At 29.4% G+C, this 18,387-nt stretch overlaps 1 protein-coding gene across 1 annotated transcript in view; it reads right to left on the bottom strand.

Moving 5' to 3' along the window:
• Positions 1-18,387, bottom strand: part of LOC116774477 (uncharacterized) — a 51,063-nt gene that overhangs the window by 18,926 nt on the left and 13,750 nt on the right. Inside the window, exons 2-5 of the mRNA XM_061524798.1 lie at positions 5,361-5,496; positions 4,538-4,715; positions 1,593-1,979; positions 1,007-1,128 (exon numbers count right to left, since the gene is read on the bottom strand). Coding sequence (XP_061380782.1) covers positions 1,007-1,128; positions 1,593-1,979; positions 4,538-4,715; positions 5,361-5,496 — 823 coding nt within the window. The remainder of the gene's footprint in view (positions 1-1,006; positions 1,129-1,592; positions 1,980-4,537; positions 4,716-5,360; positions 5,497-18,387) is intronic.

The following is an 18,387-nucleotide window of genomic DNA, read 5'->3' as shown; positions in this document are numbered from 1 at the left end:
TTTATTGTAGGCGAGAGCTTCTATGTAAAATAAAATACTGAATCACATATATATATAGAATGAACAAAAAAAACACATCAACACGGAAATAAACACTGAAAATAGAATTACAGCGCGGATCGTATAGTATGAAAATTATGTTGTATAAAATGTTTAATATTTAATATAGAGAAGAGTTTGAATCTAACAGGCTCCATACACTCCGCTGCCAAAATATCGTGATGACATACGTCACAGCCTCGCCAAAGAATTTAACCCCGAACGACACGAATTACTTTAAGGTGCTATGATTTACACTTCATTCGAATATTTATATTAAACAATGAAAAATTTTTTAACCTAAGCTTTAAAACCATTGACAGCATTAAGGTGGAATTATTAGTACGAATTTCGATGGAAGACGTGCCACGGCAATATATTTAACCATTATTATTTGCGAATCACATCTCAAACAAACAAAAAACCGGAAGAATTCATAGAAAATTTGGATAAGCCTTCAATTTCTTTAGTTTCCATAAATAGTAAAAAACCAACGCCAGTACGTAGTTTTAAGAATCATTGTTAGAGAAAACTCACATTTAATTTGCTTACCGTAGATATTGTTTTTTTATTAATAAAAGAAACATAATTTATATTGCATCAAAAATAAAGATATTATATGTTGTTTAGCACAAGTGCTTTTGGATGTTATATTGCTTGTCCATAATAATTTGAGGAACAAAAAGTTTAGCTAGGTACTGGGTCATACACGTGCTATAGGTTCTATGGTAGATTAATGTCATTAAAATCACAGTTAAATAAACAAATTAATACATAAGACGTCCAGTCCATCACAACAGACAAATATAACAACGGTAGACGAGAATATTAATTCACTAAATGGAAATTAAAAATGTTTTCTAGCAAAAACACATTTAAAATAAAAAGTTATTAACTTCATAATTTTGGCATCAAAATTTATATCCTATGTTGTATATACAAACTATATGAAAAAACAAACACTTACTTAGTAATATGATCCTGTCTGTCAGCTATGTTCTGGAGACCGATTCCGTCTCGTATCTGCATCACGATAGCTGCTCGAACTGCCTCCGTGCACTTGTACTCTGATATCCTCTCAGACAGTACCTTGTGTACCAAAACATGAACTTGTAAGATTTATTGTGATATGAAACTTCTTGACACATCAGGATGGAAACCTCTCAGGAGATAGATGCATTCGAACCAAAGAACCGAATTGATTTTTAATGAGTGCTGGTGGTGAAATTTGCACATGTTTAGGGCTTCAGTTTTTTCTCCCCAATTTTCATAATGCTCTATACCAAACTAAATTTAGTAACATTTGAGGTCTTTAAGAAGTTTATAGCTAATTCACGTTTTCTGTGTTTGGTTAGTTGAATCTCTATGACCTATTACATAAACAATCCGATCGTATTTATATGACAATGATTTTAACAAACATGTCGCTGTACAATAAACATTATTACATTCACAGTTAGTCAAGGACGTAAGATTTGTTTAGTGTAACCGATAAAACCTTTAACTGGGTTAACTAAATAACGGAACTAGTCAATGTTAACTGAAGTACAAACCTCTACATCATCATGATATATCGCGGTGTTTGTGAACAGGTGCTTCTTCACCACAGTGATGTACGGACCTTGGATGCCCCCGACGAATTTCTCGCAGTTGTAAAACAGAGCATCCTTATTCACCATACCGTCTTCCACCCCCAGGAAGGTCGGGTTCATATCGACAGCACAAGTCGGTGCTACGAGGGTGTAGTCCCAAAAAGACCAAGCTCCGTACTGGTGAAGCAACAGCGTCGTTGCGACATCATCAGCTAAAACTCCAGTGAGTTTGGAAGCGGCTGGAAAGAATCCTATCATACGTTTTCCGTCCTCCGTGTTCTCCTGTAACCTCATCTCTAAGTTGTTCAGATCAATAAAACCTTCTTTAGTTTCCGGTATCTTGATTATCTGTAAAAATACACTCACTTCAATATTCCAAACTTCTGACTATTGTGCTTTCTTTGCAAACACATAAAAAAATATATAGATTTTTTGAAGTTCTTTTATTTGCGAACATTAACTAGAATCGAATGAATAGTTTTGCGTTTTTAACTATTTACAAAAATTTTTTAGTCGGGCAAAAATTCTCAATTCAAATTCAATAGAGAAATCGACTCTTTATTAAATATTATTACAACTACGAAATAAAACTTCATAAAACATTCGACCGCTCTCAATAAATTATTTGAATAAATAAATGTTGAAGGTTTTACCATTTTACTTTTATATAAAAAAAAACGTTTTATGTTTTGAATAACTTCTATATTGTAATGAAAATTAAATCTACAGTATATTATGCTAACACAAGATTATTTGGCATTCAGTTTCCAATTGTTCTAAATTCTAAGAAGCCAGTTGACATTGCCTGCTTAAAAATAGACGGTGCAAGCAAAGCGCGCCGAAATTATGACGGTGTAGAAGGGTCAACGACCTTGGAATTGTTTTGAATGTTATAGAACATAAGAATATAATGATACCTTCGATCTACTCTCCTGATAATTTTGTATTATTTCTTAGTCATATCTATTGGCTTTGTTCTCATCGGGTTTTAGACTATCAATACTACTGTGTATCTGTTTTACTAATTAACTGATTGTTTGTTTAGTAATGTTACTCTACATACATTTATTGTCTTATTATGTTACGACCAAATGTTTGAAACTTTGTATATACCTAGTAGCTATCCTGATAAAATCGTGAATAGAGAGAGAATTTTTGATGAAAACCAGTAATGTTTTTAAAAATAAACCATATTTTTAATCTATATTTATATAATGGACATATATACATAATAATAACGACAATTATATACACATACATACTCACTATCGTTTGTAGTATATATATATATACATAAAAATTATAACCAATTTCTTAATATAAATATAAAAAATATTTAATTTCAATTCTTTAGAATTTATATCATTACTTTAATCATATGAAAACCTTCATCATTGAGATGGTTCGAGTAGAAAAATAGGTTAAGTGTTTTCCTTATTCGTAGCGAGCGTTATCTCGTATGTATTTATAAAGACTAGCAGAAAAAGTCTGTCTTATTTAAAGAAATACGTATAAAACAATTCAATCTAAAAAGTATAATAAATTCTTTAGCCCATATTATAATAGATCGATATTTTTATTCTATAGAATTTATTCATATTAAAACCTTTCAGTTTCTTAATATTAAGACTGAGTATTAAAGTCACTATGTCGAGTGTGTATTAGGAACCTTGAAGGTTCGTTCTGATGCACTATTTAGTAAATCAATAGTACAGGTGCCTACGATTAGACGATTTAAGTTTTCCATTGATATAAAATGATTCGTACATATGGTACATATATTTTTTATTTATGTTGTGTTATAAAGTTATTTACTAGTCATTTATGCCCGCCATTTCGTGTTTTTTTTCATCTGTATTTTGTTCATAGGGAAATTCATAAACATAACTCAAATAATTAAGATATTATTAAAATACCACACACACCTGTTGTTATATGTTCCTTGGGAACTACACGGAATTTATGAATAAAATATAACCTATATATTATTCTGATTTCCGAACTGTATTAATGGAAAGTTTCATCAAAATTAATTCAGTAGTTTGAAGATCAAAAGCTATATACATTAACACATCCTCACAGACTATCGAGCTCATAACATAACTAGGTTTTCTCAAGTACAAATGCACTTGCTATGGACATAAAACAAATAAATTGAACAATGTCGCTGCGCCCGCGATTTCAATGCGTTCGCTGATAAAGGCTAGGAATTTGCCGGTTAACCTTCTGACGTTGTTAGACGTGACCTACCATATGCTCGATAACACATGAGGCAATTGCATTTTAACGTGCGTTATATTTTTTGCTGGTTTTTTTTTTATGAAACTGTTGAGTAAAGTTTATTATACGTGATGTTGCTGTGAGATAGAATTTTGTAAAATTAAGTTTCGTAAGAGAATTTAATTTAATTTCCATTGTCGGCAGTCCAATGGAGACGGGAACTAAGCTTGTTATTAATGAACACTCTGGTAGGTAATACAAACAATATATAATAGAATGAAAATGATTTATTAATATTATACATATATCAGGAATATATGATTGTTTTAAATATACATGTTCCATTTAAAAGTCTGTTATAAAGCAGGGGAGTGCACAGATATTTGGGTTACGATAAGCAGAATATATATACATTAAAATATATATATATATATATAAATTTTCATCACAATTTTCTCCTCTATCCTCTATATCATGAATATAATTTAAATGTCTGTAAACATTCGTATTCCGTAACGTATGATTAGAAGTATGTAAGTAAGAATTAAACAACGTAGGTTTAGTTGTTGTATGGGTAAGGTAAGCAGTGCTTACTAGCATATATGGTGTGCCCGCCACTGTTGTAGAGAACTGTTGTCAGAAAAAGTAGAAGCTTGAAATAAGTAATAAAAATTCAATGTTCATACCTCAGCCCCAAACTCCTTCCATGGTGTGAGCTGTCTCTCCGTTTCACGTGAAGAGACAAACACGACTACATTCTCCGGCCTCAGAGCCCGTAGGAACTGCGTCAGAGATGCTCCAATCACAACTACATCTTCATCACCAGCCCCTACAGCTGTTCGTAAAATCTCCTTCGATTCTGACCTACACAACACATTACAACCAACTAGATTTCTAACAATACAAATGATAATCCCAATACCAAAGTCCATACTATAAAATAAATACTAACTACTAACACATGATAATGTTTATTTAAGTTTAATAGAATTTTAATGGCATAGGACGGTGAAAACTATGTAAAGATAATACAAATATACTATACTTTAGAAGTTTAAAATAGTAGAACTTAATATTAGTTATATAACAGAATGGATGTCATGCCAATTATAAATGGCGAAAGTGAATTTTAGTTTCGAGGACAATTCCTCAAGGTCGACCGACCTATGCTAAACCGAGATGTTTTGAAATCAGCGCTCTAAATATTTTTAATGAATTACGGTTCAAGAAAATTTATTTAACTTCAATTTTAATAACGCACACGTAAGACAACCGCTGTCAAAACTGTGTTGAAAAGATGCGTTTCTAGTTACTAAGAAATATCACTTGATATGATCAGTATTTGAGTGTTTTTTAATTTTAAACCTATTTATTTCATTTAATCCTTAATTATTTCCTCTGTAAAGCAATATGCCGTTAAATTATAGTGTTGAAATATACTTACGAAACCTATTGAACGGGTGTAATAAGCGTGTTGGGACGGGAATCGTATGTATGAATATAACTTACCTATAGACCTCAGTCTGCCCCGATGTCACGGAAAGAGCTGAGCAGCGTGTGGCGTGACGTGGCAGGACGTCCCGCGTGACATAATCCTCGAGCCACTGCAGTGATCGACCCGAGCCGCTGTAGTCGCAGTACACTACTGTAATATAACACATACATATAGTATACTTCAAAATACATACATACATTAGAATGCACTAAGATAAGTATTACCAAAAATGTCTATCTTTGCTATTAATGTGAACGTTTCAAAGCTAAAACTAAACTCACGTATATTTTGTAATAAATAAGACGAAATAACATTTTTGTCTCGTAAATTTTAATACTATTACTGGCTGATAAAATTTTAAATACCTATTTTCCATAACGGTTAATATTTATAATAATAATATGGTTCAAGTTCAGTATTGATAAAAAATATATAAACGGTATCCTAACGGATTACTGAAGTCGTGTATCTACTTAACTAGCTGTTGAATAGATTGAAATATTAAACTAATCAATAGTTCAGAGTTCACTGAACGCTGTCCGTAATGACAGGCTGGTTGGATTTACTGAACGAAAATTTGGCCAAGTTTGAACATATGAAATAAAAATATAATTTTATATATTTCATCACATGTAGCTCCAATTCGTCGTCTTATACTTATTTGTGTATATCTAATTATAAAACCGTAATTCATCCAAATTCCTCCAAAAAATTAACATTATCTTAAAAATTAAATAATAATTGATATAAGTAATTCTGGTCAAAAATTTTCGCGAGTATAACATACGATACGTATATTACTATGAGTCATAAGTCGAATTTATATCGATACTTAATAATCAATTTAAATTACAAACATACAAACGTACAGGTGTAGCTAATAAGAAGCGTGTAAAAATACTTGAAGGAAATTTTTTTTTTCTAATTTTAAATTTTCACTTAACATAAATCATAGTGAATCGCTGATAGATGTTTTAGAAACAGCCACAATATATATTATATATGACAGAATTTATACAATCGATTAAAAACACGAACAGGTCTTCACAACCACCGTTGATAACTATAAAATATAAATATATATTTTTTGAATGTTATTCGGTTTAAACTGAAAACTAAAAAAATATATATAGTTATTGATACAGAATATATATTTAGATGTATGTCTTATGAAAAATAAATTAATAATCTGTAATTTAACTGCATTATGTCATATGATTTGAATATGTTTTTTAAGATATTAATCTAACAAAACACTGGTTGCTTGTATATAAAAAACTACGAGTGAATTCAGTACCTTCTGTAAACCTAGACATAATGTAAACAGCAAATTTGATAAGCCAATAGCTGTTATAGGAGTGTCGTTATATTCTTATCATGGGTGACTCTTATATGGATAGGAAATTAACTATATATATATGTATATATATATCAAAGTTACAAATGTATGTTAGTGTATTGATATGAATTCGCGTAAAAAATATTGATTAGAAAACATTTTTTTTCGTACAACACATCGAAATCATTGGGTCGATTTTAATATATAAATAAATATATGTCTTGGACACTTGTTTTCATAAAAATGTATCGAATTTTACTATACAGCACATTCTTATAAGAGCCACGTTTCAAATGACTTATTTTCATGGCCACACAGAGCTGGTAACATCTCAGTAAAAGCTAACGAAAAGGAAAATTTTAGGAATGAATGGTTACAAAAAAATACTTTTTAGTATTATCTGCCCATGGCTTAATGACAAGTATATAGTGAAGTACTAATAAAATTATCGATAATATACAAACATCGATAACACACGCTTTAGTATAGTCTGCTTTATACGTAGTTACAGTTTTATATAACATTAAATAACAAGAAAAAATCATCCAGAGTTTTAAATAATTAAATAATTTCAACGAGTTTTTTTTATGTATAATCATTTGTTATATTAAAAAAATAATATTTGTATATAATTAATGGGTATATATTTTTCTCGTTTCAATCAATGATCTTAATTGAACTTAAATCTAACTATCATTGTAAAGTTTTTTTTTTTGAATTTGCTGAAATCATTTTCCAAGTAATTGACATATAAAATTTTAACCGTCTTCGAAAAACTAACAGCTTCTTAACTAGACTTTTTTGTGTCCACAAGTAACTTGAGAACAAACGACAAAACTACTTTTATAATGAGATGATAATGGACCTCTAAATTATTAGCATAAAGATTACAGACCTCCTTTTTAACAGGAAGTGGTTATTTCAAACGTCACGACCTCTTAATATCCAAAGTTTTGCAAATTTTCCTTTTAATCTAGCATTGAAACTAAATTATGTTCGCGAAGGTCGGTTGAAGCCATATTTGGTTTTGTTTTGGGTTGTAAATAACAAAAGCTCTTGTCACATTGACACAGAAATGTAATCATAAATTAATTAATGCCTTATTTTGTCCCTTTTTATGCTCTATATATCCCTCATATTAAAAAAAGTAATAAATATTTGTATAGTTACAAAATATTATTTTTTGTACGTATACGTTGGTAATAATCTGTTACCATGTCACGACTAAAACGATGTATACAGGATAGGGGAGACAAAATCATTCTTAATTTATATTTATGGGATAAAATAGATTACTTCTAAATACTACTTATACAATGATATACATTTGAAATATTCTATTTTAAAATTAAAGCAGTTCTTCTAACAAGGAAATATTTCAACAAGCGCCATGTAACATATTGATATTTGCTAAATATTTGCGGATTACATATGTAACTAAATGTTTACTTATGATCACTTATCGGCGTCGTGATTGCTATATCTCGTGTACATACTAACATAGAGTTATAACTGAACTTTGTCACTGTCAAATATCTGTCTTCTTTAAAACGAAAATCTATTGACGAAAACTTTCACGTAAACAAAAATGTACTTATGCTTTGTTCGAATGTGTAGTAACGGAAATGTTGCATAAAATTAATTGTGGTTAAAATTAAACGCAGATATGACCAACTTATATTTAATTAAAAAATAAATAAACCTAAAAATTTTTAATAAATGAATGTGGAATTTATATTTTAACTTGTAAATAACATAATGTATATATAAAACAAAATGTTCAGTTTTTTTATATTTATAATTTAAAATTAAAAAAACTTATGTACTTATTTAGCACCACGATTGATTTTACTCCATAGATATTATTTTATTAAGTTAAAAAAATATATATTTTCATAACTTTGCTATTTAAAGCAATTTCCTAATTTCTTTTGCAATGATCTTAGTGTAAGGAGTTGACATTAATATAATATTATCAATTGCATATTTCCACTGGAGATATCCTAGCTCGATCTTTAGGTCATGCGTGACGCGTGATTACATTTATGCTTGCACAAACATCATGCATGCATAACCAAGTATCTGCTATGATAGATCCATGCTAACACAGTAACATATTTTAATTTCTGTGATATTTGTACGCCTTAAACATTTATCGTAACAGAACGTAATTGTTTTCTGTCCAATCAAATGGTTTATGGCACATTGGTGTTGTTCGCGGGTTTATTTCCATGGTTCTCAACCTAGTTAATGGTTTCAAGGTCTGGGTTAGTCTATGTTTTGTTGTGATTACGAAACACCTGGAACGCTATTTCAGTTTTCTTCTGCTTTCTTTATTTGTTTATCATTGTTTTTTTTATAAAGTGCCTTAGCCCATCTCTCTCTGTCTGTCTCTCTCTTTCTCGACGTCTCTCTCTCTTAAAGATCAAGAGCTCGTGAACTTTCATTCGTAGATCAAGTAGCTGTGAATGCTTCACTTAACACTAAGCCTAAACAAGGTACCCTATACACAATCAGCAACATCTAATTTTTAAGTACATTCTTTTATTATAATCTAAATATATGATTATCAGTATTATCGAAAACTAACAAAAATAAAATATACATATATATATTACTAAGGTCAGTGTAATTTTTTTAATCTTATCAATATTATTAAAAATAAATCGCAGTAACACAACGAGCATGTATTAAATAACGCGAATTGATATCTGATAACGTTATCAATGTTTACTTAATAACTGATATCCATACAAATGATCGTCTTCTCAATTCATATCAAACGATGTGGATCTGCAAATATTTGAATAAATAAATGTCCTTGATAGTACAGTTTCTATTTAACATAAAAAGATGGCGCTGTCCATAAATAATACATACATACATAATTGGCATTTCGAATGGAAAACATGTCCCCACCACGATACCCCCTAATTAGGCTTTATGTATTCCATTTTCCATAAAAATTTGAAAATCAATTTCAACCAAATATATTGTATGAGTAACTTTAAATAACAATACACCCACAGAATGCCCACCGGCACCTCGTTTGGGCATTAAAATATCATAAAATCACAAGGTCAGACAGACAGTTAATTCGATTGGCGCTTTACGATCAACTGTTTCTACAGCAGATTACTGGTGCTATTTATACCACAGTTATCACTGATTGATCCTGGATATTAATAAAAAGGTAAAATATATCAACATGAAAAAATAAACAATGGCCACGCAAGCAATAAACGAGAGTAATGTCCAAAATAAAGTTGAATTATCGTATAGCATGTGCTTCAAACGATTACGCGACCCGAATCCACTAAGGAATCGCTTTAATATTTTAAACATCTTGTTTACACGGAGCGGTGACATCATTCCGAGATTACATGTTTATAGCAAAACAATAGAGTTATTCATGACATATTAAAATACATATATATAGTATATAACACTTATATATACGGACTGTAGTGATGGACTGTCTCTATGTATACAGACGATGTATTTGTAACAACTAATAATATTTCGGATATACTACGAGAATTTTATTATTTTGAAACTTCATAATCAAGATGTTTTGGTTACTTTTCAGCAACCGTGATCACGGCCAGACGAATTGTGAATGTCTAACTACGAATATTCTATTATTATTTTTTTCATTTTAGTTTCAGTCATGAAATATGTACCTTACTGGTATGTTAATTTTTTTTATCTATAAATAAAATAAATTTGTATCCGTCGGTGGGTAATTTTAATTGGGGTTTGGATAAATGGGTAAAATGGTATCGACAACGGGCAATGTTTGGTTGTTTTATAAATAATTCAAAATATTATCTCTGGGTTGGAGCCAACAGCGAACTATTTAAAAGGTGAATAACACGCCTTACATTCCCGTATGACACATACATATATACATACATAATTATATATATACTGGAGAATAATTAAATAAGAGAGTGAATTATTTCTTAATTAACTCTTTATTCTTTAACAACCTAGCATTGATTGAAAGACTTACTTCTATAGAAAGGTGACTCTCACTAGAATTATCACGACCAGTCCTATGATAATATTTGGTCATACAAAATAATGAACTTAGACTGAATTATTACCAATGTTTCTATTAAAACACAGTGAATTCACATTAAAGGCCTGGAAACGTAAACTATATATTTCGATTATGCTACAAATATCATTTTAAATAACAAAATACAACAACAGAAACTGCGCAGTTTTTAATAAAAGGAAAGTCTTATACATACGGTTCAGCTTGAAATAAATGTATTGAATTACAATTTTTAATATCACGAACAAACTGCGCATTAACAATACAAATGACATACGGGCTAAATAATACTATATGATAGAATAAAAAAAAATAGCTTACTATTCCATTATACACAGACTATACAGAATAAAACGGATTTTATGAGACAAAACTAATATTTGTACAAAGAAGAAATTCAAATAGCGACACTTAAATAATTCATGGCCAGGAAAAAATAACAGAAACATCGTAATTTAATTGTTCTTTATATTATTAATAGGACTGTTACAATTGTTTTATATTGTAATGTATTTAAATCGTTAATAAAACGTGTCGTTCGATTCACTTCGATGGCAATGAAATTACAATCGTTTTAAAAAATTATTTACGAATAACAGACGACTCTAAACGAAATCGCTTCGGTCATTATAGGTAAATATATTGCTTTGTTTACACATTACAATGAGTCACGAAAGAATTTAAATTTATAATTTATTATTGAACAGTTTACATTTCCTACACTCATAGTGATAACCACCAGTTTAATTACACATTTTATATAGTCACAAATTGATTATTTTAAATCATACGGTATGTTACGGTACATTTAGAATTCAAATCAGTGTGTTAGTTACAGCGGAACACACCGACGGTTGAACAGGTCGTCCTTGAGCTGGTGAGTTATGGCACACGTGCTCGCTTTCAGATACAACGGCGAAGAGTTAGAACTTAGAAGGAATTTATCATCATCGTGATAATATAAAAAAAAATATTCTCTTAGAAAATAATATTTAAATGGTAGTTTTGGTTAAAGATAAAACATTAGAGAAATCAACTGTTGCTATATCTAAGATTAAAATTTAATTACAAAAACAACCAAATTTTAAAAACTAGATTATAAACAGTTTAAATTTTCTTTAACATTTGACCTTTCGAGCGTAACTAGATCAAAACCGGTTTTATGTTTAGACTCTATGAAGGCGCAGACAAACACATTTCTCAACTCGTAACACGCCTCTTTACGTTAGGGTGTACATTATCACCCTACCCTATTTCATTAGTCATTCCACTGTTTATATTAATTGTCGATAATCAAGTTTAGAAATGAATTAATACCTTTTTAATTGAAATTAAAACAAACTACACATAATTATGTATGTATAGCAATTATTTTTGATTCAGTTATATATATACTTAGGTGAAAATTAATTGAATTAGTCAAATAACTCCTTGACACCGTCGCCTTGACTTTTATAAAATCATATCATTGTACTTCGAGTGCTCATTGAAAATATAAGCAATGAAATATGTGAACAACACACACGCACACAAAGATATATACCCGCACACACACGTGTATACACACACGACATATACTCTCACACACACACGTATTTTATGTTCAAAACTTGCAAACACGTGATAAAAATATATTATAAACAAACGTTTACGCCAGATTAAGGCAAGATGACGTCATGGAATCGTTAATACCTCGCCAGAGATATTATTAGATGGCCGATATCGAAACCACGTCTGTCAAAAAAAATAAATCGATTTTATCGCTTTATATGAACATTAACATAAACGATACGATTCCTAGATAGTGACGTAGTTATGCTTTATTATAATAAAATTAATTCCACTCATTATAACATTTTTATTAGACTAGCCTTTCCTATGTCTGTAGGTTTGTTCGTTACGACTTTATCGCTTAACTGCTGATAGAATCATATATATTTGGTATAAGAGAAAAACTTATTTTTATAGTAACGATAATAATAAGAGTTTGGATGTAAAATTTTTTTATGACAAATTTCATTTCACACTTATCACTTAAAACTATGGATGTTAAGTTATATTACTGTTGTTGACAATCCAAACGACACCCCATCCCCTTAATACGTCATATTATCAGAAGATGACATCACCTGACCTATATCGATCCAGGATGCTGAGAGGTCAACATTGTTTTCTGCCCCTCTCTTTCTTTATGTACCGCCCTCTCGCTCGTCCTTGGCAGCGACCCTCCCGGTCAATAAGGAAGTAGGTCATCTTCAACATTCATAGGGTTGGTTCGGAGGCTCTTATTTTTATTAAAAATATTAATATAATTGAATGCTTTAAACACAAACCGGATAAAGGCGACGTTATCTTAATGATTCCTAAGATTTAAGACACGTTATTAAATCTAAAAGTAAAATAAACTACTCAAGATATATAGTTTTATTTACACGTTAACCAAAATGTTAAGACGTCTGGAATATAATGTTCTGGAAGTTACAAGTTCTGTCCTGCTCGTGTTAATGACCATTTCATTATATATACTATTGAGACTATAACTTACAAATATATAGAAATATATATTTAAGACAATTAGCATAATATTTCTTAAGGACAGTTCGTATTAACTACCATATCATAATAAACAGATTACAAATAACGAATGTGATTAATTGAATTATCGACAAACAAAACAAAAAGTTAATAAATTTGTCATAAAAATAAGAACTACTAATTAACGAATAATCGATGCGAATTAATACAGCGTCTTTAATAATATCGATAAATGTGCCATCACTATCGGGGCCTAAATGGCAATTCGTCGGTAAATTGCTGAAGGAAGTTGCGACCTATTTAATAATGTTTGTTTGTTTTAAATAAACATTTTATCGAGGACAGTGTTGAGATTATGTAGCATTACAGGTTTAAGTCGTAATGTTACCAAGCTCTGGCTTTAAATGAATTAAAAAAAAAACAAACAAAACCTGCTACCATTCAATATTTTTAGAATTATTATAATATTCAACTTTCAAAAACTTCCCATACAATAAAATCACGATACAAAATAGAACGAAACTTATAATAAGGTCATATATATAATATTGATTGACGTCGGCTGTAGACACTGTGCAATATAATAAAGCATATATTTTTTTACTTCTCGTCAAATCGATTAACATCGATTTTATCATACCAAGTAGGTTGTACAATAAACAATCAAAGTCGGGGACAAGAAACATCCTTGGTCTGACGCCAAACTAAATATCAATAAAATTATGATGAAAGATATATCTTATCCCAATTCTAATGCTTATAACATTATAAAGATAAGTTTATAGTAGTCATAAAAACTATTTTGTTAAAAACTTTTTCGTGTTATGTTTATAGTATAGAGATAAGAACTCGCATGATTCAATAGAAATAAAACTTCACAAGTGACGTACATTTGACGTATCTTTTTTTTAAATTTAACCATCACATTCGAATTTCGAATGAGAAAGGAAAAATTAAACGAATATATAAAAAAAACTTTTCCATTCAGTTTCCCTTTCGAGAAATTAAAAATATACCACAGATATAATAAGTTTCATTTATATTGTTAAAAATAAAGATAGATAAAAATAATTATAGGACATTTATCAATGGGTACTACTAATACGTTAATCGATAAACAGCAGAAAATTTCCTTAACATAAATTAATTAGACAAGTATAGCATCAACTGGCGCTAGTCCATTTGGCATCAGATTTCGTGATTTTCGTCTATCTATAGATCAAATTAACTTGTTGATTTTATCGTACAAAAACCTATAGGAGTGTCGCTTTTAATGAAACAACTAATATATTATAGACAGTTATTACGACAATAGATTTCAAAATCGAAAGACTTTTATTACTTTCATATTAGTTAATTGAAATATTTATAGAAACGTCGAAGTCAGCAATATTTAATACTAATAGTAAGTGGCTATTTATAGATAAAATCTACATAACATACAATTATATATGGTAAAAAAATTAATAACATAAAATATAAGTTAATTTACTACAAGTACAAGTACAAGTACAAGTACAAGTACAAGTGCAATTCAAATGATTAATCAAAAAATTATTTCCTTTCATTGTTAACAACTCGAGAACGAATCAATCTATCGCTTTCACTAAAATTATAAAAATAATTAATAAATAATTAAAGTGAAGCGAAAAGAATTAAGCAATAACTAATACGCTGACATTAATATAACAAACACAACAACCTCTTGTGGTAGGTCATTTACGTTTGACTGCCAACTAAAATAGCTGACGACTACAAAAACACACGGCAGCGGTTTAAGTGTAATATAATTCTGGAAAATTACAAGAACGCTGATGTTAAATAACTAATAAAACATTTCATAATACAAATAACAAGAACCTGACAATATAAAACAATTATTTTTATTCATACACGCTTAGAACACACAATCGTAACAATTATAGGTGATTCGAGATCTGATAGTGTTGAGTATTAAATGAGAGACATATTTAAAGTGGTAGATAATGCCTGATGGTGATATAAATAAAATTATTTTTAATAATCATTTTCCAGACATAATAAAAAAAACAGTCAAATACTTCCGATATTTAATTACAGTTGTAAAATGACTCATGTAATAAAGAAATTGAAAAAGCCTTGTACAGGATAATTATATATTTACATCACATATTACATATTAATTTACGTAAAAAATGATTAATATTAGAAATTTAATAGTTGTTTATAACAAGAAATACTTAATCATCAAAGCAACGTATTCGAAACTAATTTCCTTCGCTTGGACAAACAATATCGCAATAGGGTTGCGTGGTACACTACGAAGATTTACACGAGGAAAGGGCGCCAATTGATCAATTATTGTTTTTTTGATAATAATCAAGCAACGATTTATAGCATGGAGCCACAGTTTATTCTTAGAAACTCTTTGCAAATTAACCTCTATTTATGTTCCTACGGATTCAAAAATAAAACTGTATTTTTAATGTATCACTTATGTATTATGATTAAATTATATTAAAAACTTATTAAACAAACATGTATTGGCATAATGAGTGAAAACATTTTTTATGACAACAAAACAAACCTTGAATTAACTTATCGTTGTTAGATCTTCGACTCTGTATCGTACGTCGAATGCGATAATATTGTTATGCAAATGGCTGTTAAGTTAAAAATATTGGATGATATTTTTTTTTTTGACTTGGAATATATTTTGTATATATATACATTACTTCCAAAAAAACATCTGACTTGACTTTGTGTATTTTTTTAATTATTGCAAATGTCGGCTTGGGTACGCATTAACGATAGTACGACTATTATTTTATTCAAAATATTTGAAATATTATCAAAAGTTTTAGTCGTAAAAATATATATTGACAAAAAAGAAAAAATATATACATATATATCCCATTTATAACATTAATAATAATGATAAACAAGAATTTATTAAAGGAGGTTTTATAACATTTCAGAAGTACAAGTTACATTCTCTGTAGCCTCATTGTTTAAAACAATGTCTTTGAATTGTGCGTTATCTCAGCCAGCCAGTCATTCTTACGACAATGATATACTATTAAATTTATTGCTGTCAACTAATATGTTATAACAAAAAAAAAAAAAAAAAGACATACCTATAGCGCATAAACAACTCACAATTCATATTACGGAACATCAGCTATTTAAGTATAAACATCGGTCTCAAATTTCATGCATTTCAGAGGCGACATACCGAGGCTTACTACGATTCTAACTATCGCATACACGAGGAAAAGATATAGAACGAGGAATGCCTTGCGGTACCCCGCTACCGTTATTACTTTATTTACTGTGATTTATAATTGGCATCACACATATCTCACAATAAGATTACATACAGCATCAGAATATCAAGTTATAATGTAGGAAAATCTGTGTATTAAAATTTGAAAAAAAAATTTATCGCTTTAATGAACGTTGTACAAAGAGCGGATTGATAAGTCTTCTTCGAAATTCAACAGTGACATTCTGTACGACAAAACGGAAAGGGGTCAGCGTGTCGTAATTAGAAAACAATGAGATGTGGATTAACAAGGGAGACTTTGTTTTACATTATACATATTATATGCATTTCAAAGGCGAAGCAATGTACCAAGGTCATAACAAACCTTTTGTGGAAGATATATTTGAATTTCGGCTGCTAAAGATGAAAGATTATTGTCACACGTTGAGTCAACGAACTCAACTGTATTTTGAAGAACAAAGAAGAATTGAAATAAGAAAAAGATTTTTTTGCTACCAAAAAAATGACGACCAGAAATTTTTAAATGCTGTACGTAATCAATAGTTTAAACGCTTCAAAAATCAATCAATAATGTATTAAAACGTATTAACGAGATTAAATTCCTTAATCTATATATACGACCTTCATTTCATGTTTTACCTTACTAAAGATTCAGTATTCAATTATTCAGTGGCCTGATATTGTTTAAAAAATTAAAAAAAAAAAATACTAAACGGATATAACATGTTGACTTCATTTGTACCAAACCACACTATTGTATGTGTAATTATCATAATTTTCCTCCAGTATATTTTATCACTTCAGCTCGCGGCACTAAAACATCTTGTTATTCCTTAGATTGGTAAACAGAGTCGTAAATCGATAACACCTATGCGGTCATGAGTGATTTTATTTAGGGTACTTCATTTATTTTAGGATTTTAATTTCGTTTGGCCATGATTAGTATATCTTGATAAGTATGTTTTTTGGATGCTACCCATTTTTAACACTTGTAAGATAATAAAAAAACGTTTAGTATACGAAAGTTAGTTTTATTTAAATGTGTAGACGCGGAAACTTGGATATTATTAAATATAGCTCAAATTATCTGACATGTTCCTGGTTGAATATTTGTAAGAATCCGTTTAGTAGTTATTGTAACTGACATACATACAGACACAATAAATAGTTAGCGATAGATAGTGAAGAGGATTTCAGAAATAAAATAATAAATATTTAGAAATTTTTATTTTAACTCTTTAAAAGCCTTTAATGGGTTTTATTTTTATTTATATTATTAATCAAATAAAATTCCAATTATTGTTAGAGCATATAACATAATATGTTTTGACGAATTTATAAATATTTTTATATGATTTTCGTAAACGAAATTTGTATATATAGAAAGAAATAATTCAAGAAAATGTTCTTTTTCCCAAGCATTAAATGGAAAACACCTTATATAACTATGTATATGATATATACTAATGTATTACTGTCGAGTTTCTTGAATAATTTATCTCTATTCACTTATAAAATACAATTAAGTGATTATCGTTTAATGGCAGACATTACGTATTTAACACACGAGGTTGGACATTTTTTTTTAATCTTTTAAATACATTGTAATATATATTATATGTCATATAATTTCTATACTTAAATTTTATGTATTTCTGGAACAGAAACACTAAGTACAAAACCTGGTTTTCCCGCATTCAAAGCGAGTATTCATTGATATCCTTTCAAAGCATGTGACTTAAGCTTTAAATTGCATATCGAATTGCCTCCACATTGTTTGAATTCCAGCGATAAAAAAGGTATTTTTCGTCTGCATACGATACGAGCATATAAACGTGA

The sequence above is a fragment of the Danaus plexippus genome, chromosome 26 (assembly GCF_018135715.1).
Source record: "Danaus plexippus chromosome 26, MEX_DaPlex, whole genome shotgun sequence".
Classification (NCBI taxonomy): domain Eukaryota; kingdom Metazoa; phylum Arthropoda; class Insecta; order Lepidoptera; family Nymphalidae; genus Danaus; species Danaus plexippus.
This window is presented reverse-complemented; position numbering and strand designations above follow the sequence as displayed.